This window comes from Thermomyces lanuginosus, assembly GCF_041956635.1.
Source record: "Thermomyces lanuginosus strain ATCC 200065 unplaced genomic scaffold VTN49scaffold_31, whole genome shotgun sequence".
NCBI classification, from domain to species: domain Eukaryota; kingdom Fungi; phylum Ascomycota; class Eurotiomycetes; order Eurotiales; family Trichocomaceae; genus Thermomyces; species Thermomyces lanuginosus.
The window spans coordinates 1,567,044-1,592,783 of NW_027192365.1; the positions used below are offsets into that span (position 1 = coordinate 1,567,044).

Sequence of the window (25,740 nt, forward strand, 5' to 3'; positions counted from 1 at the left end):
TGGAGGAGGAGGAGGGAAGGATAGACTCGAAGGAACGAACGGGAGTGGAGGGCGAGAAGAGAAGATGGAAATAAGAATTAAGGCCGGCGGGAAGAAGAAATCAAAAAGCGTTTCGAGGGAGAACCTGGGGAAAGCGTGGGATCTTCTCTCATGTTCTTATTTTTAGCTTTGATTTTTCCGCTTCGGTCTGGAATCGTGGTTATACTCGGTTATTGCTGACTAAGAAGTGGAACCGCGTTAGCACTGTGGATGCTATTGATAACTTATGCAGGATGAGCGCATGAAGTCATGAACTGCTGGGAATCGGGTATTAAGAACAAAGAATTAGATCAGACAGCCTTTTGTTACTTGCGCCGAGCTTCTGCAGCCAGATTTGTCCATGACGGTGTCACATTGCCCCGAGATTAACGCCCGCACGCCGGATCGATAGGATCGACTGGTACAGAATGGATCCTTCAAGCTCCCGGCGAGAACCCCGCGAAGCCGTGCGGTACTCGTGGAAGCCAACCGATGGCGAGACCGATATTCCCCCAGTCATTGACCCCCGTCTTTATGGCGAGGGCGGGGATACCCAGGATGACGCGCCAATTGACATAAACGCGCTGCCGGTCAGCCAGCGAAGACTACTACAAGAGCGGTTCAACGCTAGCGAAGAATCGGAGGAGTACGAGGAATCAGACGTCGCTCCGGAGGAGGATGAGTCCAGGTCAGTTGCGTCAGAAGTTCCTTGTCAGGCGTGACTGACGTGATGTACCTAGTGACGAGGAGATGGATGATCTGCCCGGCCTGCAAGAACCCCCCTCGGAGGACGATGAGGATGGCCGTTCATGGAGGCGACGCCGGCGAAGAAGCGGGCCATTTTCGGGGCGCTTCGGCGCACGCGGCGGCAAGGGCATCCCACGCGGACCGCGCAAGCCGCTCGAGCCGAGCCCCGAGTTCAAAATGCTGCATTCGCAGGCGACCGAGGCATTCATTGATGGGGACTACGACCGCGCCATAAACCTCGTGCAGCAGGCAATTCTGATCAATCCGGAAATCTTCGCGGCACATTCGTTGCTGTCAGAGATCTTCCTAGCGCGCGGGGAGCGAGACAAGGCCATTACTGCGTTGTTCAGCGGAGCGCACACGCGGCCACGAGACCCGAGCGTGTGGCACAAGGTGGCCAAGCTCATTCTCGAGCGAAGCGGCGAGGACCGTCAGTCGGCCCTCAACGACGTGATCTACTGCTACAGCCGCGTTATTGATCTCGACCAAAAGAACTACAACGTGCGCTTCCAGCGAGCCGCCATTTACCGCGAGCTGGGCCACAATGGTAAAGCGGCGGCGGAATATGAGCGTATTCTCAAAGATCTTCCGCACAATGTCCGCGCCCTGCGACATCTGGCAGAGACTTATATTGATATGAACGAGCCCCAGAAGGCGCTCGACCACTATCTCGAGAGTGTTCGGTACTACACGAACCTCGAACCGACCACAGAAATGCTGGAGTTTTCCTGGTCAGATGTGAACATATGCGTCGAGCTCTTCATCTACACCAAGCGTTACGAGGAAGGACTCCGCACGCTCAGGTACCTGTCACGATGGCTGCTGGATCGAAAAGAGGACACCATGTGGGAGGGCATCTTCGACGATGACCGCGAGTGGGATGCGGACCACTTTCCTCGACGGATCAAAACGACTGGCTTTGATCCCGACCGGTATCCGCTGGACTCGTACGGTCAGGGTCTCCCAATGGAGCTGCGGATCAAACTTGGCGTCTTTCGTCTGAAATTGGGAGATCGGTACTTTGATGAAGCATTGGTGCGTCTAACTCTTCTCTTGCGATTGCAGTCGTCTAATGTGTACAGCGTCACTTTGAATGGTTAGATCCCGAGGACAATTCACCTGCGGCTAAACTCTGGGATTATGCCGATCTTTTTCGGGAAGCAGCCGATGCGTTGAAGGAATCGGGACTGTTTGAGGAAGCGATGCGATATTATCGGCCGTTGCAGCTGACCGAAGAGTACGCGGATGTGGGTTACTTCATGGCGATGGGCGACTGCGCGTTCGCGTACCAGAACTACCAGGAGGCGGAAAGCTGCTACCTGACTGTCGTCGAGCACGACGCGACCAACATGGCCGTACGTGTGAGTCTAGCAAAGCTGTACGAGGCGCTTGGCATGCACGAGGAGGCCCTCAAGTACGTGAATCAAGCCGTCAGGCTGGGCTGGGAGGAACGCGGCCGTCGTGGCCGTCGAAGGGACCATCGGATCGGACAACTAGCAAGGGAGTTCCAAAATGCCGAGGGCGCGGCAGCGCCCAAACCCCTTGCCCCGAAGCCTGCCAAAGGGGCCGAGGCGGACACGGAGCAGCCTGCGGATGTGCAGTACCTCTACACCAAGATGATGGAACTCAGGCCAGCGATGCGGCGGGGCGATCCCGGCGCGACGGAGGACTGGCTGGACATTGCGGACGCGCTGCTGCGCGACTTTCGAGGGAACCGGGTGTTTTTCCCGCTGCAGCGGCACACCATCTTCCTTGGGTATTCCAAGGATGCAACCCGCAAGGCCGGGGCGTACGGCAATAAGGCGCTCATGGATGAGATGAGCGAGCTAGCGGGACGGTTGCAGGAGACGATGCGTACGAACGTCGACCCTATGGCATAGGCATGATGCTGACAGTATGCAGGCAAAACCGCCAAAGAGGACACGGCGCTTCCACCACCCAACGACTACTACGGCATCTCATTTGACGAATGGCTGGACATCTTCCTCGAATATGCGTTTGTAGTATCCGGGCAGGGTGAAGCGGAGGAGGCGTACAGCACGCTTGCCGCCGCAGCGGAGGCCAGCGTATGGTACCACGACCGGGAGAAGATCCGGCAAATCCATGTCTGCTGGATGAGTAAGATCTCCCGTTTTTACCTTCCAGGACACTCGAGTTTCAAGACTAACTGTAACAGCATGCGCCATCCGCCTCGGCGACGAAGACATGATGGCCACCGAAGCCCGCTGGTTCATCAAAGAATACCAATTCGTCACCGACACCTATCGCCTCTACGCCCTGCTCAGCTGCCTCTGCAGCAATCCCCGACAACCCACCTTCCACACCTCCCCACACATGAAATTCATGCTCCGCCAAGTCAAAGCCATCGACTACTCTCTACCAGACGACAGCAACGCCGCCGCTGCCGCCGGCGGCACCGCCCCCCCACGAACCCGAAGCCGACCCTCCGTCTACCAAGAACGCGCTGCGCTGACCGCACGCGACGAGAACGGCAACGTCGTGCGCGCCGAGGAGCTGGACTCCACCTTACTCACCCTCTACGGCCACATCCTCTTCACGGGCTCCAGCTTCCTCCCCGCCCTCAACTACTTCTTCCGCGCGTACGCACTCGACGACTCGAACCCGTTGGTTTTGTTGTCCATCGCATTGGCGTACGTGCATCATGCGCTGAAACGGCAGGCGGATAACCGGCATTATCTCATCGTGCAAGGGTTGGCGTTCATGCATGCCTATCGACGGGTGAGGGAGCGCGGCAGTATAGTGGAACGGCAGGAGATGGAGTTTAATTTTGCCCGCATGTGGCATTCGTTGGGGATTACGCATCTCGCCGAGGAAGGGTATCTACGGGCGTTGGAATTGGGGGAGGAGATTCGTGCAAAACACAGTGGGCAAGAAGGGGAAGGGTTTGTGGAGGATTTTTCGAGAGAGGCGGCGGTTGCGCTGCAGGGAATCTACGCGGTGAATGGCGATTTGGCGGCAGCGAGGAAGGTGACGGAAAAATATTTGGTGATTTAGTGTACACTATATATTTATTCGGCTGTGGTACTCTAGGCGTTGTATGTATGTACGGGGTTGGGGTTCTGGTTTTAGCCCTTGCAATGATGATTATTGAACGGTATCCTCAACGTCCGGATCGTCAAAGAACACGGCAGACTGCCGGCGCATTTCCTCGAGGACGCTACTACGTGATCCCCGTCTGTCCGGCGCGCGGGGCCGCTCTCTCTGTCGGCTGTTTTTTTCGTCCGTGTCGTCTTCAGTCGTCTCGCAATCCCCCAACGGCTTCGTAGAATGATGATCCACATCCACCCGCCGTGACAACAACGGCGACAAATCCCTCGTCCCCGACGGCGACGTCCGTAGCAATCCTTCCATGATCACGGTCTCTAACCGCATCCGATTGCGAATAAACGCAATCTTCGGAAACGTGCTCTGCTGGCCGACGTGCAGCATGCGCGCCAGCCGCTCGGGAGACGGATCCGCCAAAATATTCCAAAAGTCGGAGGGCGTCGACCGCGGCCAGATCGTCACCGTGCCGCTGAACCGTTGCAGCCAGATCTGGCTCCAGTCCTGGCCCAGCGGGCGTGGCAGCAACTCCAGGTGCCGGAGCACGCGCAGCCATTTGTTCAGGTCGAGCTTGAGGTACTCCTCAATAGCAGACCCGAGGAACCCGCCGCGCCAGCCACGTCCCTTGCGGTGCGTCACGGGCCGGCCCACGGTGCCGCGTGAGTTGAAGAAGAAGAGGTTGATGTGGGGGTTAACCTGCGTTGTCCGTTAGTGTCGGTCGGAAATGGGAAACGAGCGGTTATGCGAACCTGCGAAACAATGGTAAAGTTAACGTTGAAATGCAAGTTCAACGCGTGAATCGGAATATCCGTGCGTAGACTCCCGTCCTTCCATTTATGTCCAAACGAATACGGCGATAGACTGCCGTCGCGGTTCTTTTTCATTAACACCACCGGATTCAAAATCCCTGGCACCGCTGCAGACGCAATCACTGCACTCCAGATCACGCAGTCCGGCGACGTCAGGTAGTTGGCCAGAATGGTGGGCGAGTGCGGATCCGACGGCACGCACGAGACGTTGAGGATCCGGCCCGTTCGCTCAAACGCCTCTCGGAACGTCATCGAACCCCTTGTGAACCAGCTGCACTGGCGTGCCCAGTCCAGTGTGTCGAACCGCGCCCCAGTCCGCCACCATCGCCACACCCATGCGGGAAACTCTTCGTGGCATGCCTTGATCCGATGCGCCAGCGCTGGGACCAGCAGTTGCTTTAGCTCCTCATCCGTCCGCGTCGCGACCAGCGCGGCCACGAGAGCGCCTCCAGACGTTCCCGTAATGATCTCCGGCAGCACGCCGTTGTCCAGCAACGCCCGCACCACTCCGAAATGATAATATGCAAACGTCGCCCCACCCGACAGGCACAGGGCCGTGCATCCAAAATTGGTATCAAGGTGCCGGAAATGCCGGTACTTGACCTCGCGGGGCAGTTCTCTCGTGTCCAGTAGCAGCTGCAGCGCCTGATGCGCCTCATCAATGTACTCCTGAACTAGGCGCTTCGTTCCCGAGTACGTTTCGCTGTAAAGACGCGGGTTCTCGATCCCAACGAAATTGTTCTTGACGCATGTCTCCACCAGCGAGCGCAGCTCGTCCAGCTCCGCGGTAGCCGGCTGGCCGTCTGCCACGGCCTTCTCCACGGCCTGGCGCAGCTCGCGCAGCTGCCCGGCAGCCTTGCGCACCGTTATATGGTCGTAATAAGCATACTCGTCGTTTTCCTTCCATCGATCATTTCCCAGATATTCATCCAATTTCTGAGCGGCGGCCAGCCACCCGTTGTAGTCCTTCGTCGCTCGCAACGCCCGCCGCAACCTCTCGCGCTGGCCCGTCCACGTGACATATTGCTCGTAGAGGTGAATGTACAGCCGAGTAAACAGATAGGCAATGCTCAAAACGACGATCCAACCGAGCGAAATGAGCAGCAGCGGATATTTGAGGATGTTGTAGAGGACGCCTTCTCGTGTCTCGTCGACCGTTCGTCTCTTCCGTTGACTACGGGGTGACTGGCGCACTCGCTGGCGGACCGGCCGCCAGTCATTAAGAGCCACCACCGCGTCGGCGTCGGGTGCATTCAACGCCTCCTCGAACTGACGGAGATGGTCGGGCGAGATAAACTCGCGCCGAAAATCGGGGAGCTTTGACGGATCGTACGGATCGTACGAGTCGTATGCGGAAGCATCGGCATTGTGGGCACTTGGCTTATCGTCGGCAGCCATGGCGCTCTCTCATGGTCATGGACATGGCGGCACGCGTCCACTGTGGCCCAGGGCTGATGACCGACACAAATTCATGAATCAGAGATTCAGTGATCCCTGTTCGGATAGTGGGTCGGCCCGACGTCATGCCGTCCGGGTTGGCACCAGCCACAGTGGGAACAGCCACCGTGGACAATGTGATCACGTGATGTGGCGGTTCTGAATCTGGGGAAAGCTCGAGTTGCTCAAATGCCGAATGATGCATTCACGGGAAAGAAAAAGAAAAGATTGGCATCTTTGACTCCCGGGCACAAGTCGCAGTCGCATGGACGCAGCCATCCCACTCCCCGCTATGCCCTATGACTAGCGGCATGTCCAGTTTCCGGCTCCGCCGGGCTTCTCCGAAGGGTTTCTGCAAGTCATCAGAGCTGGGAATGCTATGACGCAAGAGTGCATCCTCACCATCCCAGACGGGAAAAGCAATGGCCGTATTTCGGTGGATCAGCCATGGTGACCGGCTTTTTTTGCGAGCGTATCGGCGGCCCTCGACGGGGAGATTTGTCCGTCGTTCGTGTGCGGTCCTGAAAAGGGGACCGCATTAGTCACCGTGATGGACCTTGGCGGCCGCAGTGGCACCACCACACCGACGCTTGCGCGACGGATCGGCAGCTTGCCCACCCCGCCCTCTGATTTGATGCCACGGGGGCGGGCGAGCTCATTCTCTTTGCGGCATGGACTCTCCCGTAGCCGAGTCTTCTCCGTCTTCCGAGGAGCGGTTTCGGAGCGCCCGTTCGGACTGGCTGCGACTACAGGCCCTGGTACATACATACTACAGTAGTAACTTTGTCAGCTTTGTAACCTTCAACGGCGGTTGTCTCATCCCCACGGCGCAGATCATTGGGGGGGCGGCTACCGCGGAATTAAAATTTTGATTTTTTAGTTAACAAATGTCACTACCTGCTGGACCGACCTAGGTTAGGTTGAGCCGTGCGAAAATCGCGTTACTTATCGAATTCTCCGTGTGATCAGCAAGCGTTTCTCTCGGCTTCTGACAGGGCTGGCGATCAGCTGAGGATCCGGCAGAAATTTTCCTGCTGGACCCAGTGTGAAGGAGAAAGAATGTATTCGAAGGGTCGGCGCGGTGCGTGATTGGGGGGCATGACACAGACCGAGCAGATGATCGCATCGTCATGTGTGGTTGATCGCGTTTCTTTTCTGCGCTGCATCTCGCCGCGGCGAGTGGCAGGTCGGCTGGGAGGAGCGCACTCATCCGGAAGTGGTCCCAGCCCGGACTCGCACGCTGATTGGGGGCGGCGGAGAGAGGAGCGTAGATTAAACCAATCACATGTTCCGGCTCTCGCAGGCTGCAGATGCGCTAATCTGCTTTGGGGTGGGACGGGCATTTTGGAGGAGTCCCGTGCGGTGTGTCTCCCTTTTGGCGTCTGTGGGCGATGATTGCACGGCACTCAAATGAGTTGCTTTGCCAGTTGATCCTGATTGGCTCTGCGATAACGATGGAGTCTGCGCGCAGCTCGATAAGAATAGCCATCCGGTCATCCACCAGGGAGGCATGAGCCGCTCCCCGTCGAGGCGATTCAGGCGACGGGTGGCGGGCAACCGACGGCAAAGAGGAAAAGACGGCAAAGAGGGCCTCGTGAAAGAGGAGACTGACCGGCCAGATTGGAGATCTACTGTCTTTTTCGCACTCCCATCGGCCGGAGTGGCATCATGGTGCCGCGTTTCTACGACAAACACACAGTAACCTTTCGTTCCTAGCATACGACGAGCCAATCGCGCCGAGCCGTGGTGGAGGACGTTAGTCTCTGACAGAACCATACTTGGACGGCGCGTGCTCGATCCTTGTAGAAATTACTACTCCATACTGTTCAGCCGGCCGCGGGGATTGCCACTCGAGCGGAGTGCGCAATGACAGTCGATACCAAAAAACAAAGCAGTCGCTCGTGAGCAGTGGTCAGCACAAAGCGGATGGCTCTTCCGGGCACGGGCGAACCCTGGCGATCGATCCTCTCATGTCGAGCAGGATTTACTTTTCAGGCGTTGGCCCTGCCACAGCGTGATTGGGGGACACCCCGGGCAGATAGCATTTGATTAGCCTCGCTGAGGGTCCACTGGGGGCTTTTAGCGGCAACTTTAGTCTGCCTTATCCCCAATTAGCGCCCCTCCAAGCGAGGGGAATCAGCGCTGCAAACAAAAAAGAAAATATTAGCACCCTCGAAACACCAAAAGGAAAAAAAAAATACACCTTTCATAACTATTGCATTTTCCATAGACCTCTTCCATTCTCCCCTTTGCCACGCTGCCCGAGTCCGCAGCCGGTTTTCTCTTCTCCTCTGGCACGGACGGGGCGTGTTGATTTCTCTGGTGGCTTGTTGAATACGCGTGTTCTGGTCGAATCTTTGAGGCGTGGCGGTCGTTTTGTCTTTGCCGGTGCCCTTTTTGGATTGCTTGTTTTGTGTTTTCTTCTGCACGGTCGCTGCTGCTGAACGGGATTGTTGGCTGGCTGACAAGGACCCGGCTCTGCAGACAAAGAGACAACCCCAAAAAAGAAAGGCAAAAACATCCTCCTGAATAAAGGGGGGAAGACTAATACCCGACGCGGTCAGGGACGCGCGGTAGTCAGTGGTACGCCGCCAAAATTCCAGCATCCAGGCGAGTGAAATTGGGAAAATAAACTGACCATGGCGTCGGATCACAGAATTCACCTGGATCGACACCACGAAGACGCCCGGCAACAATGTCGTCCGCCATCGCCGGTGTCTCCTGTGCTTGGTGAACCCTGGTCTGCCGAGTGCCGGTCACTGTCCTGGCCCCGGCGACGTCGGGGAAATATTCAGATCACCATGGAGAAACTGAACACGGAAGATGGTCAGCTCTTCATAAAGGTTCGTGATAACCCTTTTGGCAGACCCCCAGTCAATGGAACTGACACCGTAATAGAACCTTGCCAATTTTGTCCGCGCCCATGAGAAAGCCCTGGCCAATGCCCTCCAACTCCGTCGCCAGTCCGTTCCCAATGCGGCTTACAGAGGCTCTTCTGGAAGCGCCGCCTCGGCGACATCGGCCCTGGCTGCTGCCCTGTCGTTTGGCGCGTTGAAATTCACCACTCACCATGTTAAGCCGGCGAAGCTCACACTGACGCCGCATCACCTGTTTTATCTCCTCTCCCGCTTCGAGGAACTCGGCATCAACGTAGGCGCCATGAACGTCCGTCTGGAGAACATCCATATGGAGTCCTCTGTGAGCTACGTATCCTTTCTGAACCGGCCCCGTCGCTCCCGCGGCGACCGGGACTCCATCCACTCTGTATCCAGTGTCCGGAGTGTCATGTCTGGCATTAGCTCTCTGTGGTCCTCGTTCGGCATTGGTTCCAGGGATGGTATGAAATCGGAAAAGGCCAAGGCTGCCATAGAGGCCGATCTAAAGTACCTGTACTCTGCCTTTACCAAAATCCCCTGCCTGCGCCTGGCCCCCGACCATCGCGCCCGTCTGATTCGTGGTTATGAGGAATTCCCGCTGGACACGGCCGTACCACTTCACGTGTTTAAGAACCTGGGCGCCCTGGAGATCATTGATATTGACTTCCGTTCCTTCTATGGTTGGGATCGCCTGTCGGAGCAGCTGCGCACCCTGACCCTGAAGCGTGCAAATCTGGATGACCCGGCCGACCTGTTGACGAAAATCGTCTTAGATGACATGGATAAGCGTCGTCTCCGCTCGTCGAAATCTCAGCCCTCTCCTGTACTCGGTGGCGGGTCAAATACTTCCAAGTCGAATTCGGCCCCTGGGTCCCCCCGCCAAGACTCCAACATGCCGACGGGTTCCAGTCCCAAGTCCGCTTCCATGATGCGTGCCCAGTCGGAAGGGGAGCGTGGGCACCGACGGACGGGAAGCTATTCTCCTACGCGCCCGACCACCGCGAGATCCAGCGCACCTCGTCATGCCCGTCGTCAGTCGATGAAGATGGCACGCTCGGGCTCCGGGAGCTCGAATTCGAGCGAGGTTTCGCTCCATGGAAAGCGCAGCTCCTCCACTCTTTTAACGGACGTCTTGCCTCCAAGCAAATGGCGCTTCTTGCGTCACCTCGGCCTACCGGATAATTCCCTGACCTCAATCTCCGCCGATGCGTTCGCTCCGGTCGCCAATACGCTACACTCGCTCGATCTGTCGTCGAATCTGTTCACTGAGGTGCCCGACTGCCTGGCATCTCTCGTCTCTCTTCGCGCGCTGAATCTGTCCAACTGCATGATCGACTCCTTACGTTCGCTGTCGAAGAATCCGCTGCCCGCGATCACGGCACTGAACCTGCGCGGCAACCGCTTGTCCTCGCTGGCGGGCATCGAGCGACTGCTGTCTCTAGAACGTGTCGATCTGCGGGACAATGCGCTCACCGATCCCAGTGAGATCGCCCGGCTGACGGGGCTGCCGGAGATCCGGGAGATCTGGGTCTCGGGAAATCCATTCACCAAGACGCATCGTGGGTACCGGGTCACCATCTTCAATCTCTTCCGTCAAACCCCGGGCTATTCGGAGGACATTATCATCGATTCCGCCGGTCCGGGGTACAGCGAACGGAAGCAGCTCATCGACCGTGTTGCCGAACCCGAATCTGCTCCTGTCGTCCGACCTGCCGACCCGCAACCGACTCACACGGTCAGCCGAGGCGCCGCCCAGGCAGTGGGGCAACCTAGCACAGAGACTTCGACTCCGGCCGTCCAAGAGGGCGCCAACCGTCGGCGGAAGAATCATCGGCGGCGGCATGTTGCCGATATTTCGCGCGAGGAGTCTAACTCTGCACAAAACACTTTAACGACTGCAGTACCAGAGTTGATCGTCACGCCCAATTCGTTGGCGGACCCGTTTACGAATGGCGCCGCCGTTGAGGCGGTATCGCCGACTACTATGTCCCTTTTGTCAGGGACGGAACCCATCAGCCAAACAATATCTGCCAAGCCCATTGTCAGTGCCCAGGAAGGGCCTTCGTTTAAGACTTTGGACTGGCCTACGAACGGCGAATCATTCCGCCAACGGATTGAGGCGCTTCAGCGCGATGTCAGTAACGAGTGGCTGAACGACTTGGGTGAGGATGGCTGGCCCAAGGAACGTGTCCGGTCAGCGAGCATCGCCGTTCCTCGAACGGGACCTGGGCTGGATGGGCCGGTCATCCGGCCCGAACCAGTCTCGCGCAGCAACAGTCAAGTCATGATCCAAGGAGGCGGGCCCGTTGACTGATTTTTCTTTTCTTTTTCTATTCTCCTTCTTCTCCTGTCTTTGCACGTCGATTGCATACTCGATGTTGACGAGTCGAGGATACCCTATCGGCAATATACCCCTGTCTGGTTTTGGATCTGTTCTGTACATGTGTTGCATACTGATGGTGTTACGATTTTTTTTTTTTGGGCGGGATGCTGTGATGACTTCTTTATGATCGTTTGCTAGACCGCTTGTATCATATGGGCGGTTCTCGTTGCGGGACTGCTGATGATTGCATGGGTTGGTGGCCTGAGGTTTATTTTGGATTGGTTGTTATATACACTGGCGATGATTCCCTGATGCCGGAGAGTATGCGTTTATAATAACGATCAATTCAATTGAGTGCCTTTTGTTTAGGTAGTTGAATCTGAACTTGCTTTTTCTCGCATTCTTGGGAAGTCTCCGCGGCGACCTCTTTTCAGCCTCTGGATTATGTAATCAATTCCATTCCGGGCGGGCCATCCCCAGTCATAGCAACAACAGTCGAGCACAGGAACGGCATCCCGGCCGGAAAGGTAATTGGAGATCAAAAAAAAATTGTGTGTTTATATACTTCTTTCCATCCCAAAAGATTGTATTTGGATCACGTAGCCGTCGCACGACTGCGACCCCTGGGGCTAGACAAGTTTTCGTGATCGTCCGCGCGGCCTGGAACGACACCGCTCGCCCCGAAACCAACAATTAATTTCTGGGTTTTTCCTCAACGCTTCTCCTCCAACCCTCCCGCACTCTGTCCCTCTCGCGGCTTTCTTTGCGCTCTCATTCGTCTCTGCGGCCTGTCTTTTTGCTAGAGCCCTCTTGTTGACGTCCAGCTGTGTGTGTTTCTGAATTTTCCGCTGAAAGGAAGGAAAAAAACCGAACCCGCCCCGCCACCGCGTTCCCGCTCCTTGCAGTACGACCCAGCGAAAATCTCGACTTCTGTTTTTTCGCCGGGGGGAACTTCATCCGTCCTCGAATTCGGATTAGCGTCCCGCTTGCAGTGCATCGTCGCTTGATTGCTTTTTCGTCAGTGTCGTGATAAGTTGGTCCACCGTCGCCCTTGCTGTGCGATTGAGTTCCATCCCTGCACCCACCCCGATCGGCTTGTCTTGGTGTCATCCCTCTCCCGGCGCGACTCGTAAGCGAATTCCACCGGCAAGTTCTTTGATTTTCCCCATTGCAAGACTCGTTTCCGCAACGACTGTCGCTGGAGAGCGCGTGAAATCATCACCCTCCGCCGATCGTCTAATCCTGCGTGTCGGGGGGCGTGTCAAACCCCCCTCCCCTCAGTGAGTTTTGCTCTCCCTCCGTATCGAAATCCTTTCCACGCGTCTTTCATCGCCTGCAATCCTGAACCAATCAGTATCGTTGGGAATCAGAAAAATTTTTACTCGTCCGTTCAATCTTGTCGAAATTTCCACTGACAGCCGGATCCCGGGCAGTTTCAGGTCATTAATCCAGCACCGCTCGTTAACAAAGCCGCGCCCGCCAAAGTCGCCCGCCAGCGTTTCGCCTGCCCGTTTTCGTCCCTTCTTCTCCTTCCTTCTCTTTTCTTTCCGACCGCCTTCTTTTCCCCCTTTCCTTCCGTCGCTCGCTCGTCATGGCTGATCAAGGCGAGATTGACTTGGATTCGATCATCGACCGCCTGCTCGAAGTGCGAGGCAGCCGGCCCGGAAAGCAGGTGCAACTACTAGAGTCGGAGATTCGGCACTTGTGCACGAAGGCGCGAGAGATTTTCATTTCGCAACCAATCCTCCTGGAGCTGGAGGCGCCGATTAAGGTGTGTTGACACTGTATAAAAGTAAAGGAGTGATCGCGCTAACCAGGGGCTTCAGATTTGCGGTGATATCCATGGGCAGTACTATGACCTGCTAAGGCTGTTCGAGTACGGCGGGTTCCCTCCAGAGGCCAACTACCTGTTCCTGGGCGACTATGTGGACCGCGGAAAGCAGTCGTTAGAAACTATTTGCCTGCTGCTTGCATACAAGATCAAGTATCCAGAGAATTTCTTCATCTTGCGGGGTAACCACGAGTGCGCATCGATTAACCGGATCTATGGCTTTTACGATGAGTGCAAGCGACGGTACAACATTAAGCTGTGGAAGACGTTTACGGACTGCTTCAACTGCCTGCCGATTGCTGCCATTATCGATGAGAAGATCTTTACCATGCACGGCGGTCTGAGTCCGGATCTGAACTCGATGGAGCAGATCCGCCGGGTGATGCGGCCGACTGATGTACGTAGAAAAAAAAAAAAAAAAAAAAAAAAAAATATATTCTTTCCAAGTTCAGAGCGGAAGCTTGCTAACCGGGGCAGATTCCCGACTGCGGTCTCCTGTGCGACCTGCTGTGGTCGGATCCCGACAAGGACATCACAGGGTGGAGCGAAAACGACCGCGGGGTATCGTTTACATTCGGGCCGGACGTCGTATCGCGGTTCTTGCAGAAGCACGACATGGACCTCATCTGCCGGGCGCACCAAGTTGTCGAAGACGGGTACGAGTTCTTCTCGAAGCGGCAGTTGGTGACGCTGTTCAGCGCGCCCAACTACTGCGGAGAATTCGACAATGCGGGAGCCATGATGAGTGTCGACGAGAGTTTGTTGTGTTCGTTCCAGGTAGGCATTTCTTAACTTCCTTCATTTTTTTTTTTTTTTAGGCTTCCCCGCTAATGGTTGTAGATATTGAAACCAGCGGAAAAGAAACAAAAGTACGTGACCGGGGGTCTCAGCAGTGGCCGACCCATTACTCCTCCGCGCAAACAAAAGAAGTAAAAGAAAGGAAATGCATACGAGCTTCCCCATGTTGAGCAGGTTCGGACGGAGATAGAGAGTTTTCGATCGACATAGGTTTTATTCCCTTCAGGCGAGCCCCGGCAAGCCGTCACGCTATATCCACCCATCACCGTACGAGTTTTCCGACCGGTAGACCACGACGTTCGAATCGATTTCCTCGGGTTATCATTCGGTATCCGCGGTTATATCGATGTTGCCTTTTTCCGTGTATCGAACTACGCGCGTTTTCCCGTCCGTCTATTTTGTTCGTTTTAGGTCGTTTTTTTTCCCTTCTTTTCTCTCGCTTTCCTGCCTTATCTGTTTCTTCTCTTCTACGTTGCGATCCTTTCTGTTTTTTGAGTCTCTTGTGCTAGGAAATGGATGGACTCGAATTAGGTAGTTGATTGATTGGTGTGAGGTGCAGCGCAGACGGAAGGGAAAGACGGGAAATGAAATGAATCACTGGAACTGGTTTCTTGTTTGGAATGGCACTCTACGTACTAGTACAAGGCATGAATTCGACTTTTTTTTTTTTTTTTCTTTTTACATATATATATTATACACCCGTCCTCGACCATACAGAAAGCTTTTTGGGCAGGATAAGTTATAGAGTTGAAAACTGAATAATTTCTTTCTTCGCTCATGACGACATACAGGCAAACAGACAAGAGACAAACACACTAGATCAACGAAACACACAAGGTGCTTCAGTCTTCACCTTGGACAAGATTGAATGAGAAGCGGGCAGGATTAATCAGATTATATCATGATGCAACGACAGATAACGGGAGATGATCTTGATCAGTCATGGGCTAGTAATGATACCCGTCCACCGTGGACACACAGAAAAGAGAAAAAAAAAAAAGAACACAAAATGTGACAACCACCAGGGAACCAGAACCAATATAAGCCGTCGTCTAAACATACTGGGAGAGCCATCGGAAACCTTCACCGTATCCTGAACAAAACACATTAGCCAAGTATTCACCAGAAGGGAAAGAAGAAAAGGGACATACCCTGCCTCATCACCACACTACACATGAACAACTCAATCGGCCGGATCCCCTCAAGCGGCACTTTACCCTTTCCGGTGGTTTGCCACAGACCCAGATGATGCCGGAGCTCATCCTCGCTGACGGCATCCGGGTGATCGATCTTGTTGCCGAGGATGAGGAAGGGCACCTTGGCGAGTTCCTCCATTCCCAACAGCGCGTCGAGCTCGGCCTTGGACTCGGCGAAGCGTTCGGGGTCCTTGGCGTCGACGAGGAAGACGATGCCGCTAACTTCGGGGAAGTAGTCTTTCCAGAGGCGGCGGGCTACACATCATTAACTAGTTAAGAGTTTTATTAAGGGAAGAAGGGGAGGGAAAAGGAAGTACCTTGTTGGTGACCACCAAGGTCAAAGGTTGTGAAGCGGTTGTTGCCGATGACGAGTTCTTCGGATGCTATTTCCTCCGTCAGTCCTGTCGATCTCTCTCCCTCTCCTTGTGTATACGGTTGATAGACGTACTCGGATGCGCAGTGGGTTGCAGAATCGCCACTCGATCATTCTGCCATCACATCGTCAGCCCATCTTTCCTTTCTTCAGAGAAAGAGAGGTAAAAGGAAGAGAAGAGTACCTTCAACATATGCAACAACGTCGTCTTGCCCGCATTGTCGAGCCCCAAGAACAGCAGCTTCGCATGCTTGTTCAAGAGACCCAGGGACGCAAGGATATCCCAGACTGTCATTCAAAAACCCATCTCATCAGTCCATGTTGTCCAAGTCGGAGCTTTCAAATGGCGCAACGATAGTGTAAAAACCGAACCAAAAAAAAATATGGTTGAAGGGAGGAAGTACGTACACCAGTTGATAAGCCACATTGCGAAAGAGTCCCTTTCGATTCTCACAAAAGTCCGCGAGTCGGCGAGTAGTTTTGAGTGTTGCTTGAGCAGAGATTGGTGAGGGTCGTGTGTCTGGTCGGACTTTCGAGGTGTCAAGTGCAGTGCTTCTCCGGTCTGGCCACTCAAAGCAGTTTCGGTGTTTGGAGACTTGGCATTCAGGCCTGAAAATTCAGGCATTAATCCGATACATACTCCCCGATCGCTACGAGACAGCTCAGCCTACTAGCTACGGAACATATTTTTCATGAAGTTTGAATCTTCATTCTAGTATTACTGTACGTAGCCTGATCGCTCAAGTGCAGGAAAAGTGCAGGAAAGCAAAGATTCCCCCCTCCAAAGTATGTACAAGAATCAATCTCAAAACGGTCATTAAACCGACAACACAAACTGTCGGTCCTGATACCCTCGGAACCGCTCCGCCATTTCGAGTCCCAGCTCTTTCATGCGCTCCGCGCCCTTGCCGGGTCTTCGCCGCTCGGACTGGGTCTCCCGGCCGCGTCGCTGTTGTTGCTGCCGCCAGAACTTCTCCTTCCGTTTTTGCCGCTTGCGTTCCAAGCCCTGAATGATGTCGATCGGACCGCGCGTGTGCGGCTCTCGGCTATGGTGGTGAGTGTTCGGTGACTCGGAGATCGACGACAGTCGCTCCATCCGGACGAAAAATGGGTTTGGCGTCCGCGGCAGAGACTTGGTGCGGCTGGGCGGCGGCCGTTGGTTGGCAGCCGTCAGGTTCACGGGGATCCCTTGCGGCGGAGGCAGGCGAAGCTTGGGAGCTGGCGACTTTGTTCGCTTCGGGGAGTGGCGCCCATTGGCCCGCGCTGCTGGTGCCGGAGACATAGGCCGCTTTGGCGAGGCCCGCGGCGACGTTGGCCGCGAGTTTTTCGCCCGCCCACGCGTCGCCTCCTGCGAATCAGACTTCGCATAGTCATCATCGTCCAAGTCATTGTCCTCCGGATCCGTCTCGGGGAAGCTAGGGTCAATGTCCTGCGGCTGCACTCCATGCTTCTGTCGTCGCCGTTCCTCTCGGCACGAGATGTATGCCGCTTCGACCGGGCGGTCCTCGTCAAGCGTCCCACACACAAAGTCGGTGCTGTCCGGAAGATCTGGCGTTTTGGCCCGTGCACCGGGAGTCCGTTGTTTTCGCTTCTTCCGGGGCGTTCTAGCCATCGACTGTTCTTTCTGTGACTCGAGGGACGTGTTCGACTCTCGACGAGGAACAGAAAGGCGTACGGCCTCCGTGTTCTCCGCGTTCGAAGTGGCTGTGGTTGCCGAAGGGTTCCAGAATCCGTAGTCAGACTCTTCTTCATTCTCGTCATCCGAGTCTGCGAACCCGGCTTCGTTGTCCGACTCGTTGCCGTCGTCAGAGATGGTCGATGCATCATCGCCGGCACCATCATCATCATCATCATCTTCTTCTTCTTCCCCATTCTCCTCATCATCCTCATTATTATCATCCTCTTCGTTGGCCTCATCTTCCGCCTCCTCCTCGGCAATTGCTTCTTCCTCCGCTTCCTCGCCGAGTTTCCGGATGACGGTCTCCTTCTGCATGCAGTCGCTCACTGTGATCTTGTTCTTGTACTCGGCCGGCGCCTCCACCCAGCCGTCCAGCTCATCGACCGAGCTGGCAAACTCGTGGAACCGCGTCTCCTCGGACGGCTTGAACTCTCCCAGCCCATTCACGTGGATGCCTTTCCGTCGTACTGGTTGTTCCTTAGTCTGATCCTTGTTCTGTTCCTTGGTTTGCTCCTTGGTTTGTTCTTTGGGCTGTTCCTTGGGTTGCTCCTTGGCATGCGGTGTCGGGCTCGGTGACCGACGCGTTGGCGGAGCTGGCGATACGCGGCGGCATCTTGTCTTACACGTAGACGGGGACTGAGAATCCTTATCACGGGTCGGGCAGGATACAAACATCAGCGTCGTCTTTCTCTTCGGAGTCTCGGATGCTGGAGGTTGTTCTTTTTTATCATCTTGCCCCTTGCAGGCAAAACTGATGCATCGTTTCCGTCCAAGATCGGCTTCGACCTTGGACTCGCTCGGGTCGATAGGAGGTTGTTCAGTCGGGACAAAGTGAACACGCGTATTATGTGGCGGGCTAGGTGCGTTGGAAGTAGTAGGACTCGTGGACTCCCCGTCGCTGGTGAGTTCGGCCGTCGAGACACCGCTGGCATTACTCAGCGGATAGGACGGTCGCGCGTCTCGATCGGCCGGACGCAAGTCCGGACTATGCAGCAGGGCGCGTGTGAGCAGCGACTCCTTTCTCTCAGGCAGAGTCGGCCGCGTCTTGGCGTATTCGGGCATCTCCGCGGGTTGGGAGAGGCCGTCGAGCATCTCCGCCGCGAGAAAACGATGGTCCGGTGGCTCATCGCAATCGTCGACCACCTCGGCATCCTGGCCGGCAGGTGCCGCGGACTGGTTCGACGAGAGCATCGTGTTCAACAAGGTGCGGAGTGTCGACAGCTTCTGACGGTCGTGGCACTGCGGCATGGTCTCGGGCCGGAGAAGACGACGACGACAGGGAGAAACGATCAGAAAATCGGCCCAGGGCGCCACAGACGAAGCGACGCGGTTGCTGTCAATGAAGGGAGCGACAGCCACCGGAGATGACTGTATCTCACAAAGGGTGTCCCGAGCAGGACGCAAATTGTCACAATATGAGGGACATCATCTTGAACCGGAGGCGGGCGGAAAGGGCAACCAATGCGCGAAGAGAAGGTTGAGGGAAGATCGAACAGAAGAATGCAAGAGCAAGAAAGCAAGAAAATGTGGGAGCAAAGAGCAAAAAAAAGAATGCGGGAGCAAAAAAAAAAGATGGAGATCTGTTGACACGATGGAGAGAGCAACGCAACGGGACTGGCGAAGCGGCGGGTGAAAGAAAAAAAGCGACACGCCACCGCGGATTGTCCCAAAGGGGATTAGGCTGGTATTGTCGGCGGATGGGACCGGTAACAGGATTACAAATTTACCACGGCCATCGAGGAGACCTGCCCGGTTGGGAATGTTGGGGAGTGGTTTCTGTTAGGTAATGGCGGTGTTTTAGTCTGGAGAAGCTTGGACTGTTCTGTATTAGCAGAGGGTGGCAGTGGGCCTGCAGAATATCACTTGCAGAAGCTTCTATATTGGTCACAAACGGTAACCTTTCCGTAAGTATACAGTGAACTAACTTCGGTTTTGAGTGAGTAATAAGTTACAGGATGCATGTTTTGAGCACCAGCCGCTGTAGGCGCTCCGTTCGGGCATCTGGCAGGATTGGATGCTTTCTGTCATCGCACGTTTTGGCCACCACATGCTTGTTTTCTTGCTGCTGTGCTTGTTTGCGCTTTGGCAAGGGAAACTGGATCCTTGCGTGAATGTTTCAATCCCGCCCAGCCGGGAAGCTCAGATTCGGATAACCGGCATGGATCGAACAACGCACGACGTGTTTGTTTCTTGTCCATCCAGTATGTACATAAAGCTTGGCCATGTGGAAGGGGTTGACAATGTCATCGGTACCTTGACGGTGATGTCTGATCCATGTTTCCAAGCAGTTTCTGATGGAGCATGGGATGGAGACCGAGTCATCGGCCGACTCGGTGACGCCTAATCAGCATGAGCGAGTCAGCCGACTTTTGGCTCCCGTCAAATTCTCTAGCGCCGGCTCGCCGACTAATCGTTCGAGTCATCAACTCCCACCCTGACCGGCCACCGCCCGAGGTTGGCCGCGCTCGGAAGCGCTGCCGATCGGTGCTGAACAGCTGCGGATTGCTTGGTGACCGCATGTTTGACCGTCGTCGCATCCCGCGTGGGAGCTCAGAACCTACTCACTCGTACACAAGGTTTAAATTTTACGAGACGTGACGGACCTCGTAGGCAATCTGGAGGTGCAACGTCAGCCGGGGGGACGATTACGCTGTCGTGACGACGACGCCTTATGAGCAAGATGCGACTGCATCATCTAGTCCGAATCCAGTACTCGTGCTAGCATTGCATCCGTACCGCCAGACTCGCTGCAGGGACACAGTGAGTCACGTGCATCGCTCTCCTCGTGTCGGTCTCCGTGGAGCACCGTACTTTTGCGGTATGGACGGAGAGCACTCGTCCTGTCCATCCCACATTCCATCCGCCCCGTCTCAAACACCAAGCTCGATCGGAAAGGCTTGACATGCATGACATGTGAGCACGGATCAATCAGGGCCCCAGCGGCCTGCAGTCAATGCTCGTTCCATATCCGTACATAGTAAGACAGTCCATGCACATTACCAATGTATGTTTGTTTGTATTAGGGCAAAAAGGTTGCTGTTTCGCCATCACTAAAATCCATCAAAGTTGGAGTGATGCGACGAGGACGGACTCCGACTAGGGTTCATGATGTTTGGCAGAGACGGGGATCATATTGGTCCAAGTCAGTTGGGTCCAGAGGCGGTCACTTCTTGGTTTCTTCGCATATCGAAGAGCACTGGAATCGTGATCCCTCTCATCCCCGCCTCCAGCCAAAATGAGTACAGACCGCCCACTTGTGACAGAAACAAATACATAATCGAAAGGTTTTCTCTCTCTCTCTCCTGGAGGACCACAATTACACCGCTTGGGATCCAATCATCACTGGAACCTTTCACCATGACAGCGGATCTGGTCCTTCAATTTCCACTAATTCACTCCCTATGAAGTATATCCAGCCGAGTTTCAAAACAAACAGTCCGAGCCGCGGAGAAGATCATCATCGAGCCTCTTGACCATCAAGAGCTCCAACTCGCCTGGAGACCATAATCATGGGTCTCCTAGCCGATTCGGCCTGGTGCATCGACGGCGTCGTTTAGGGGCGGGACGCTGAACCGGCGAATCACTGGAGGAGCCTGAGGGATTTTTTCTCTCCCATCAATCAATCAATCCCCATTCATATTCTCCAGCGAGGCCCCCCCCGATGGCGCCCGCCATCCAAACCGCGGAATTTGGTTCTCAATCGTTTGTGGACGATGGATGTTGGCCTACGTGTCTTGTAATCTGGTTGCGGATGGAGACTGCTGTGTTGTCAGTGTTGGATTGAATCCGTTCTTTTCCTTCTCCATCATGAGATATCAAGAGCAGAGAATTGGCCCAACTCTACTTTGTACTCAGCGAATCGCAAATCTGCAAAGTAAAGCCATCGTTTTCCCTGGTTGTTGTATTGAGCCATCGACGAGCGATGTTGTCTGCTACGAAACGTGTCCATCTGGGGGATTCGATTGGCATTGGAAATCTTCGCCTCATACACGCCTCAACTTTAAGGCTGGACAGTAGATCGAGTAGAGTATGGAGAATTTTTTTTTTCTCGCTATGTGACGATGTGGCATCGCTCCCATCTTGCTTTTCGAATACTAAACTTGACCTTCAGGGATGGAATCCAAGTCGTTTCACTTGTCCGGGTGATGAGACTGGTCTCGGTGTCTCCCCAGCATCCATGACCGCGATGCTTTTCACCATGCCTTTGTCCGAGACATGTCTAATCTAGCACGTCGCTGGCGAGTCAGAGTGACGGTTAGGTAGTTCTCACAGGATACAACCATGTCCGCCGGAAAAATGGGAACAAACGCAATGTTTGAGTCGATGACGACCACCATTTCGGATATACAATATCTCGACGTGATAAAATTGATGATAACTACTGGAGGGCCGATAAAGGGGATCGGCAGACCGATCGTCAAAGCACTGACGTGATCCTTATCACTGCGCTAAAGAACTCCAGTTCGCTGGCGGAATTCCCTTATCAGGGACTCGACAAAGTTCGGAGGTCACGATCGATCTGGTTTAGGTCACTCACACTGCTCAGCAAAAGTACGATCATCAACCATGAACTGGTCGATGGGGTACTTTGAGGGTACCTCAGCTGGGGCATCAAGTGACGTGCTAGGTCTGATCCTTTCCCTTCACAGTCCACACCGCATCCGATGAAAAATCATGAACCCTGCCACCTCACACCAGCTGAACCGTGTGAACGGGATCCGATCGGCGTGGGAAAAAAAATGGAGAAGGAATGGAGATCTGTTTGCAAACTTAAACCTTAATTGCCCCTTCTTTATCGGCTACCGAAGCATCCGTATGTACAATGCACGCACACAATCGAAGCTTGCAACGAGCTTGCAAACGCAGCTTCGTGAGTATAGCTCCAGCTTCAGCTGGGAACCCCTTCAGTTTTCATCGGTTAAGGTCCTGGGTATCAAAGCGCAGGGAGATGTTGTCGATCCGATCATAGAATGAAACATGACTCTTTCAATAAAAGCCTCATGACAAGTATTCAGTTTCTTTACGAGTAGGCCTCGCAAGCCCATTCTCTGGTCATGCGCCTTGCCTTTTACCTTGCCGTACGAGTCAAATGGCGATGAGCGATGCTCCATGTCTCCGTCTCGGCGTTCAAAATAAAGTACCCATACATACGCACGTACACTCGTACTGCTCGTGCTGCCGATGGCTGGCGCGGCATGCATGGATGGATAGTATCATTAAACCAGGCAGAGCTGAATCTGCTTAACACTGCCATGTTTTTGAGCCTCCAGGTTCCATTTTCCCGGCACGTCCTTCAACTTCAGGTTTATTCGCTTTCCACTCGTACGAGTTGTACTTCGTACAGAAATCTTGTTTGTCTCGTCCGAATGGATCGGCGCGTCTTGTGCGGGCTGCAAAAAAGGAGTCCAAGCCCTGCAATCGAAGCCCAAATCGAATTTTCTTTCCCTATGCATAATGACGTAGGGATCGGTTGACTATCGGCTCTATAGAATGGATTACGAATGCAAACGCATTTTCTTGGTTGTTTCTTACCTGCTATTGCTTTTTCTGTTGACGACGCCACGCCCTGCTGCAAGAAGGCATATGACATTGGAATGTCGGTAACTTAGAGCGATGTCGTCATATCCGTGGATAGCCGCCGTGGATACTGTAATATATGTCGATTGATTGCGTCGCCAGGGTAGGTGCCGAGCATTCCTATGCAAAGCTCGTTTGCGTCGCCGTACAGATGCAAGAACTAAATACAAAAGAAATTAAAAGACCTATGTACAGACGGTATTGCATAGTAGGTATCAGAGCGAAAAAATCCAATCCCTCTATCCCAATGGACACCCATCCGAGCCCGTAAACGCCGCGCTCAAAATAATACTGCCTACTGTACAAGGATAAGTCATACATTGGAAAAGTACGGACGTCGAGCTTCATATGCTCGTGATCCGCGCCGGCTTGTTGAGCTGCGGCCGGTGCTTAATCACCGTCTCAAGCTCGCGCAGCATATGCGTGCTGGTCTCCGCCCGCTCACGTGCCGCTGCCTGTTTCGCTCGCTCCTCCTTCATCCGCGCGATGCGCTCCTCGCGGCTCAGTGATGATCGCTTGCGCGACGACGGCGATGCCACGGCCTCGAAAATTTCTTCCTCCACGGGGTCGACGGTCGCCGAGTCAAAGTGTATAGTCAAATGCGCCGGCGGCGTTTCTCCGTTCAGCGCCCGGAGCGCCGCCGACGGGCTACCATCCACCGCCGTCGTACCGCCGAAACTGCTCGCCGGCGACAGCGGGGATCTGAGCTCACTCGATGTCAATGACGAGCGGTTCGAGGAGCTGCTTTGCTCAATCGCCTGGAGGAGGGCAGTCTTCCCAGCCTCCCATTCTTCCAGGAGTCCCCGAATGTCCGCCCCAATGGACTCGTATTGGGCCATGAGCGCAGCCCCAATGTCTTTCTCGCTGCCGTCTTGGTCCATGCTTGCGTCCGACTCTTCCCGCATCAGATACATCTTAGCGTGGAGAGCGCGGATGCCCTGGGTCAGCGAGTTGAGCCGTTGCAGCTGTGCCCGTAGCGTTTCCCGTCCAGGGTTGGCGGGGGACTGTAACGGCGGAGGAGCAACGTCGCCTAGTAATGTTGTTAGGCCACAAGGCACGACTACTTCTCGTTGACAAAACATACGGTCTTGTTCATCCAATATGTTTCGGATCCGCATCATTTGGTTCCCGGTCACCGTAGCCAGGTTGCACATTTCCTCCACTGCAGCACTCCACGTAGCGATGTCTGCCCCCGTACCGTCCGCCTTGAGAGCTAGCAGACAGCACAGAATGCTCTTCCGGATGCCATGTGTCCGAGCAAACAAAGCACGGAGTGACCGCAGGGAATATTGGTCGTCCGCATCCCTCTCGGCTAAAGTCTCCTCCGCGTCACGGATAATGCCCGGAGTCACCTCGTAGATGTCATAGTATTTGTCGAGATTCGCCGAATCTGCCAGCGCGCGGATGCCGCGCTGGGCCTGCACATATTTTTCAAGCAGGGTATACAAGCATTCTGACACAGTCCGACGGAGCCGAAGACACCGGCGGACCTGGGCGCTCTCCTCTAATCGACTGATTGGAGGCAACGGTGTGCTTCTACATGCAGTTAGCATCGGTGCATCCTGGGGAAGAATCGGCAATACTGACATTCGGTAACCCCTGGACACCAACTCTACCTCCTGGATAAACAGCACAGACGCCGAGACTACAGAATCGAACCCCTTGGCGTTTCCAATGAATGCGTTTGCCGCCTGAACCGCCTGATGTCTCAGAAACTTGAGCCACTGCCGCCGGGCAAAAGCATAAAATCCAATTCCCACGATGGGCAGGACAATGACCAAGACTAGAACTCTCCAAGGGCTTAATGACCCTGCGCGCGGCCGGCTCCAATGGATGACCCAAACGAGAAAGAATGAAGTGGCGGCCGTAACCACTGCGCCCGTCAGGCCGACCGTCGACGAGAATGTCGCGGACTCGCCCGACGCGAGATTCGGCAGGCCATCTTTCGCAGCGAGTGTCGATGCCCGGTGCTCGTCCAGCAGCTGCGATGCAACAATCACATAGCCAAACTGTTCTAGGAACTTCTCGTTGTCACTTCGACCAATCGTAGACTGCAACGTATCAGCAATGTCGCAGCCCGACAGGGTCCGCGAGACCTCACCGAGCAGATTGTCTTGATCACTCCTCCGAGGCCTGCAAATCTATGCACTTCTAGCGGCGTCGGGAGCTTGTCGCGGATGCGCGACGGAATTGTCGATGCTCCCTTCGGAGCAAAGTTGGCAGGACTTGAGGATTCAGCGCTCGAATCGTCTTGTTGTGGAGTCCAGTCTTCTGCACGCTCGCCTTCGCCTGCATTTCGCAGTGAGCATTTTGCCCTGATTCTCGAACACCAAAGGTTCGTACCCTCCAAATAGTGCGCCAACGGCGAGTTCTCATACACCAGTGATTCCATGCCCAACGAAGACGACGCAGGCCCTCCGTTTATCCACCACGGGGCGCGATTCTATGGCCGCTCACTCGCGATCCTGCCCATGTAGATTGACAGGCTAGTGCGAGGGTGTCTTGAGGAACAGCCACGATCAGAACATCCGTTGAACACTAGTATCTAATCGGCGGAACGAGGCGAAGTTGCAACTTTCTCGGTACCGAAAGCGTCTCGAAATAAATATTTGAATACTCGGAGCCGCGCTATTCTCTTGTTTTTTGTTTGCGTGTTGAATATTTGTTATGAACACGGAGCATGTAGTAGGGGTATTCGAGGTTGCAGCCACTTTGCCCCAGGTCGAGACGAGCCACAGCCATGATTTCCCCCTGACACTTAGGACACTGAGATCGTTTTCGAACCAGCTAACTGCTAAATCGGGTCAAGTGACCTCTTGATCGGGTTACAACGATTTCGCACACATACCGCATCGGTACTAGCGCATGGATGGCAACTCCCGTTTCCGTCCAAGCACGGAGATTCCGGACCCCGGACCAACTGTTTTTGGTTCGCTCCTCGCTTTTGCGTCAAGTTGCCGACAATAGTACAATTCCATTCGTGTCAATTCCATTCTTGTTCCTTGCATTGTGAA

General features: G+C 54.7%; 9 protein-coding genes across 9 annotated transcripts; 3 read left to right on the forward strand and 6 right to left on the reverse strand.

Moving 5' to 3' along the window:
* Positions 1–446: 446 nt before the first annotated feature.
* VTN49DRAFT_4631 (uncharacterized protein) lies at positions 447–3,780 on the forward strand (the record flags this gene model as incomplete). The annotated part of the gene is made up of 5 exons (XM_069412599.1): positions 447–706; positions 759–1,800; positions 1,848–2,619; positions 2,668–2,883; positions 2,942–3,780. The coding sequence occupies 5 exons, from the start codon at positions 447–449 to the stop codon at positions 3,778–3,780; spliced, it is 3,129 nt and encodes a 1,042-aa protein (XP_069267826.1).
* Positions 3,781–3,870: 90 nt separating this feature from the next.
* VTN49DRAFT_4632 (uncharacterized protein) lies at positions 3,871–6,035 on the reverse strand (the record flags this gene model as incomplete). The annotated part of the gene is made up of 2 exons (XM_069412600.1): positions 3,871–4,524; positions 4,578–6,035. 2 exons carry the CDS (start codon positions 6,033–6,035, stop codon positions 3,871–3,873), a joined length of 2,112 nt encoding a protein of 703 aa, XP_069267827.1.
* A 480-nt stretch (positions 6,036–6,515) lies between these two features.
* Positions 6,516–6,842, reverse strand: VTN49DRAFT_4633 (uncharacterized protein; the record flags this gene model as incomplete). Its single annotated transcript, XM_069412601.1, has 1 exon — positions 6,516–6,842. One exon carries the CDS (start codon positions 6,840–6,842, stop codon positions 6,516–6,518), a length of 327 nt encoding a protein of 108 aa, XP_069267828.1.
* A 513-nt stretch (positions 6,843–7,355) lies between these two features.
* VTN49DRAFT_4634 (uncharacterized protein) lies at positions 7,356–7,850 on the reverse strand (the record flags this gene model as incomplete). The annotated part of the gene is made up of 1 exon (XM_069412602.1): positions 7,356–7,850. The coding sequence occupies one exon, from the start codon at positions 7,848–7,850 to the stop codon at positions 7,356–7,358; it is 495 nt and encodes a 164-aa protein (XP_069267829.1).
* An 863-nt stretch (positions 7,851–8,713) lies between these two features.
* VTN49DRAFT_4635 (uncharacterized protein) lies at positions 8,714–11,264 on the forward strand (the record flags this gene model as incomplete). Its single annotated transcript, XM_069412603.1, has 2 exons — positions 8,714–8,917; positions 8,973–11,264. The coding sequence occupies 2 exons, from the start codon at positions 8,714–8,716 to the stop codon at positions 11,262–11,264; spliced, it is 2,496 nt and encodes an 831-aa protein (XP_069267830.1).
* Positions 11,265–11,485: 221 nt separating this feature from the next.
* On the forward strand, positions 11,486–14,917 carry VTN49DRAFT_4636 (uncharacterized protein; the record flags this gene model as incomplete). The annotated part of the gene is made up of 12 exons (XM_069412604.1): positions 11,486–11,594; positions 12,098–12,177; positions 12,252–12,553; positions 12,707–12,712; positions 12,759–13,044; positions 13,100–13,501; positions 13,582–13,881; positions 13,945–14,033; positions 14,093–14,404; positions 14,467–14,515; positions 14,694–14,739; positions 14,796–14,917. 12 exons carry the CDS (start codon positions 11,486–11,488, stop codon positions 14,915–14,917), a joined length of 2,103 nt encoding a protein of 700 aa, XP_069267831.1.
* Positions 14,918–14,954: 37 nt separating this feature from the next.
* Positions 14,955–16,096, reverse strand: VTN49DRAFT_4637 (uncharacterized protein; the record flags this gene model as incomplete). Its single annotated transcript, XM_069412605.1, has 6 exons — positions 14,955–14,995; positions 15,054–15,353; positions 15,416–15,481; positions 15,547–15,586; positions 15,656–15,759; positions 15,880–16,096. 6 exons carry the CDS (start codon positions 16,094–16,096, stop codon positions 14,955–14,957), a joined length of 768 nt encoding a protein of 255 aa, XP_069267832.1.
* Positions 16,097–16,288: 192 nt separating this feature from the next.
* VTN49DRAFT_4638 (uncharacterized protein) lies at positions 16,289–18,397 on the reverse strand (the record flags this gene model as incomplete). The annotated part of the gene is made up of 1 exon (XM_069412606.1): positions 16,289–18,397. The coding sequence occupies one exon, from the start codon at positions 18,395–18,397 to the stop codon at positions 16,289–16,291; it is 2,109 nt and encodes a 702-aa protein (XP_069267833.1).
* Positions 18,398–23,070: 4,673 nt separating this feature from the next.
* Positions 23,071–25,118, reverse strand: VTN49DRAFT_4639 (uncharacterized protein; the record flags this gene model as incomplete). The annotated part of the gene is made up of 5 exons (XM_069412607.1): positions 23,071–23,756; positions 23,811–24,262; positions 24,314–24,777; positions 24,828–25,015; positions 25,070–25,118. 5 exons carry the CDS (start codon positions 25,116–25,118, stop codon positions 23,071–23,073), a joined length of 1,839 nt encoding a protein of 612 aa, XP_069267834.1.
* Between the last annotated feature and the right edge of the window lie 622 nt (positions 25,119–25,740).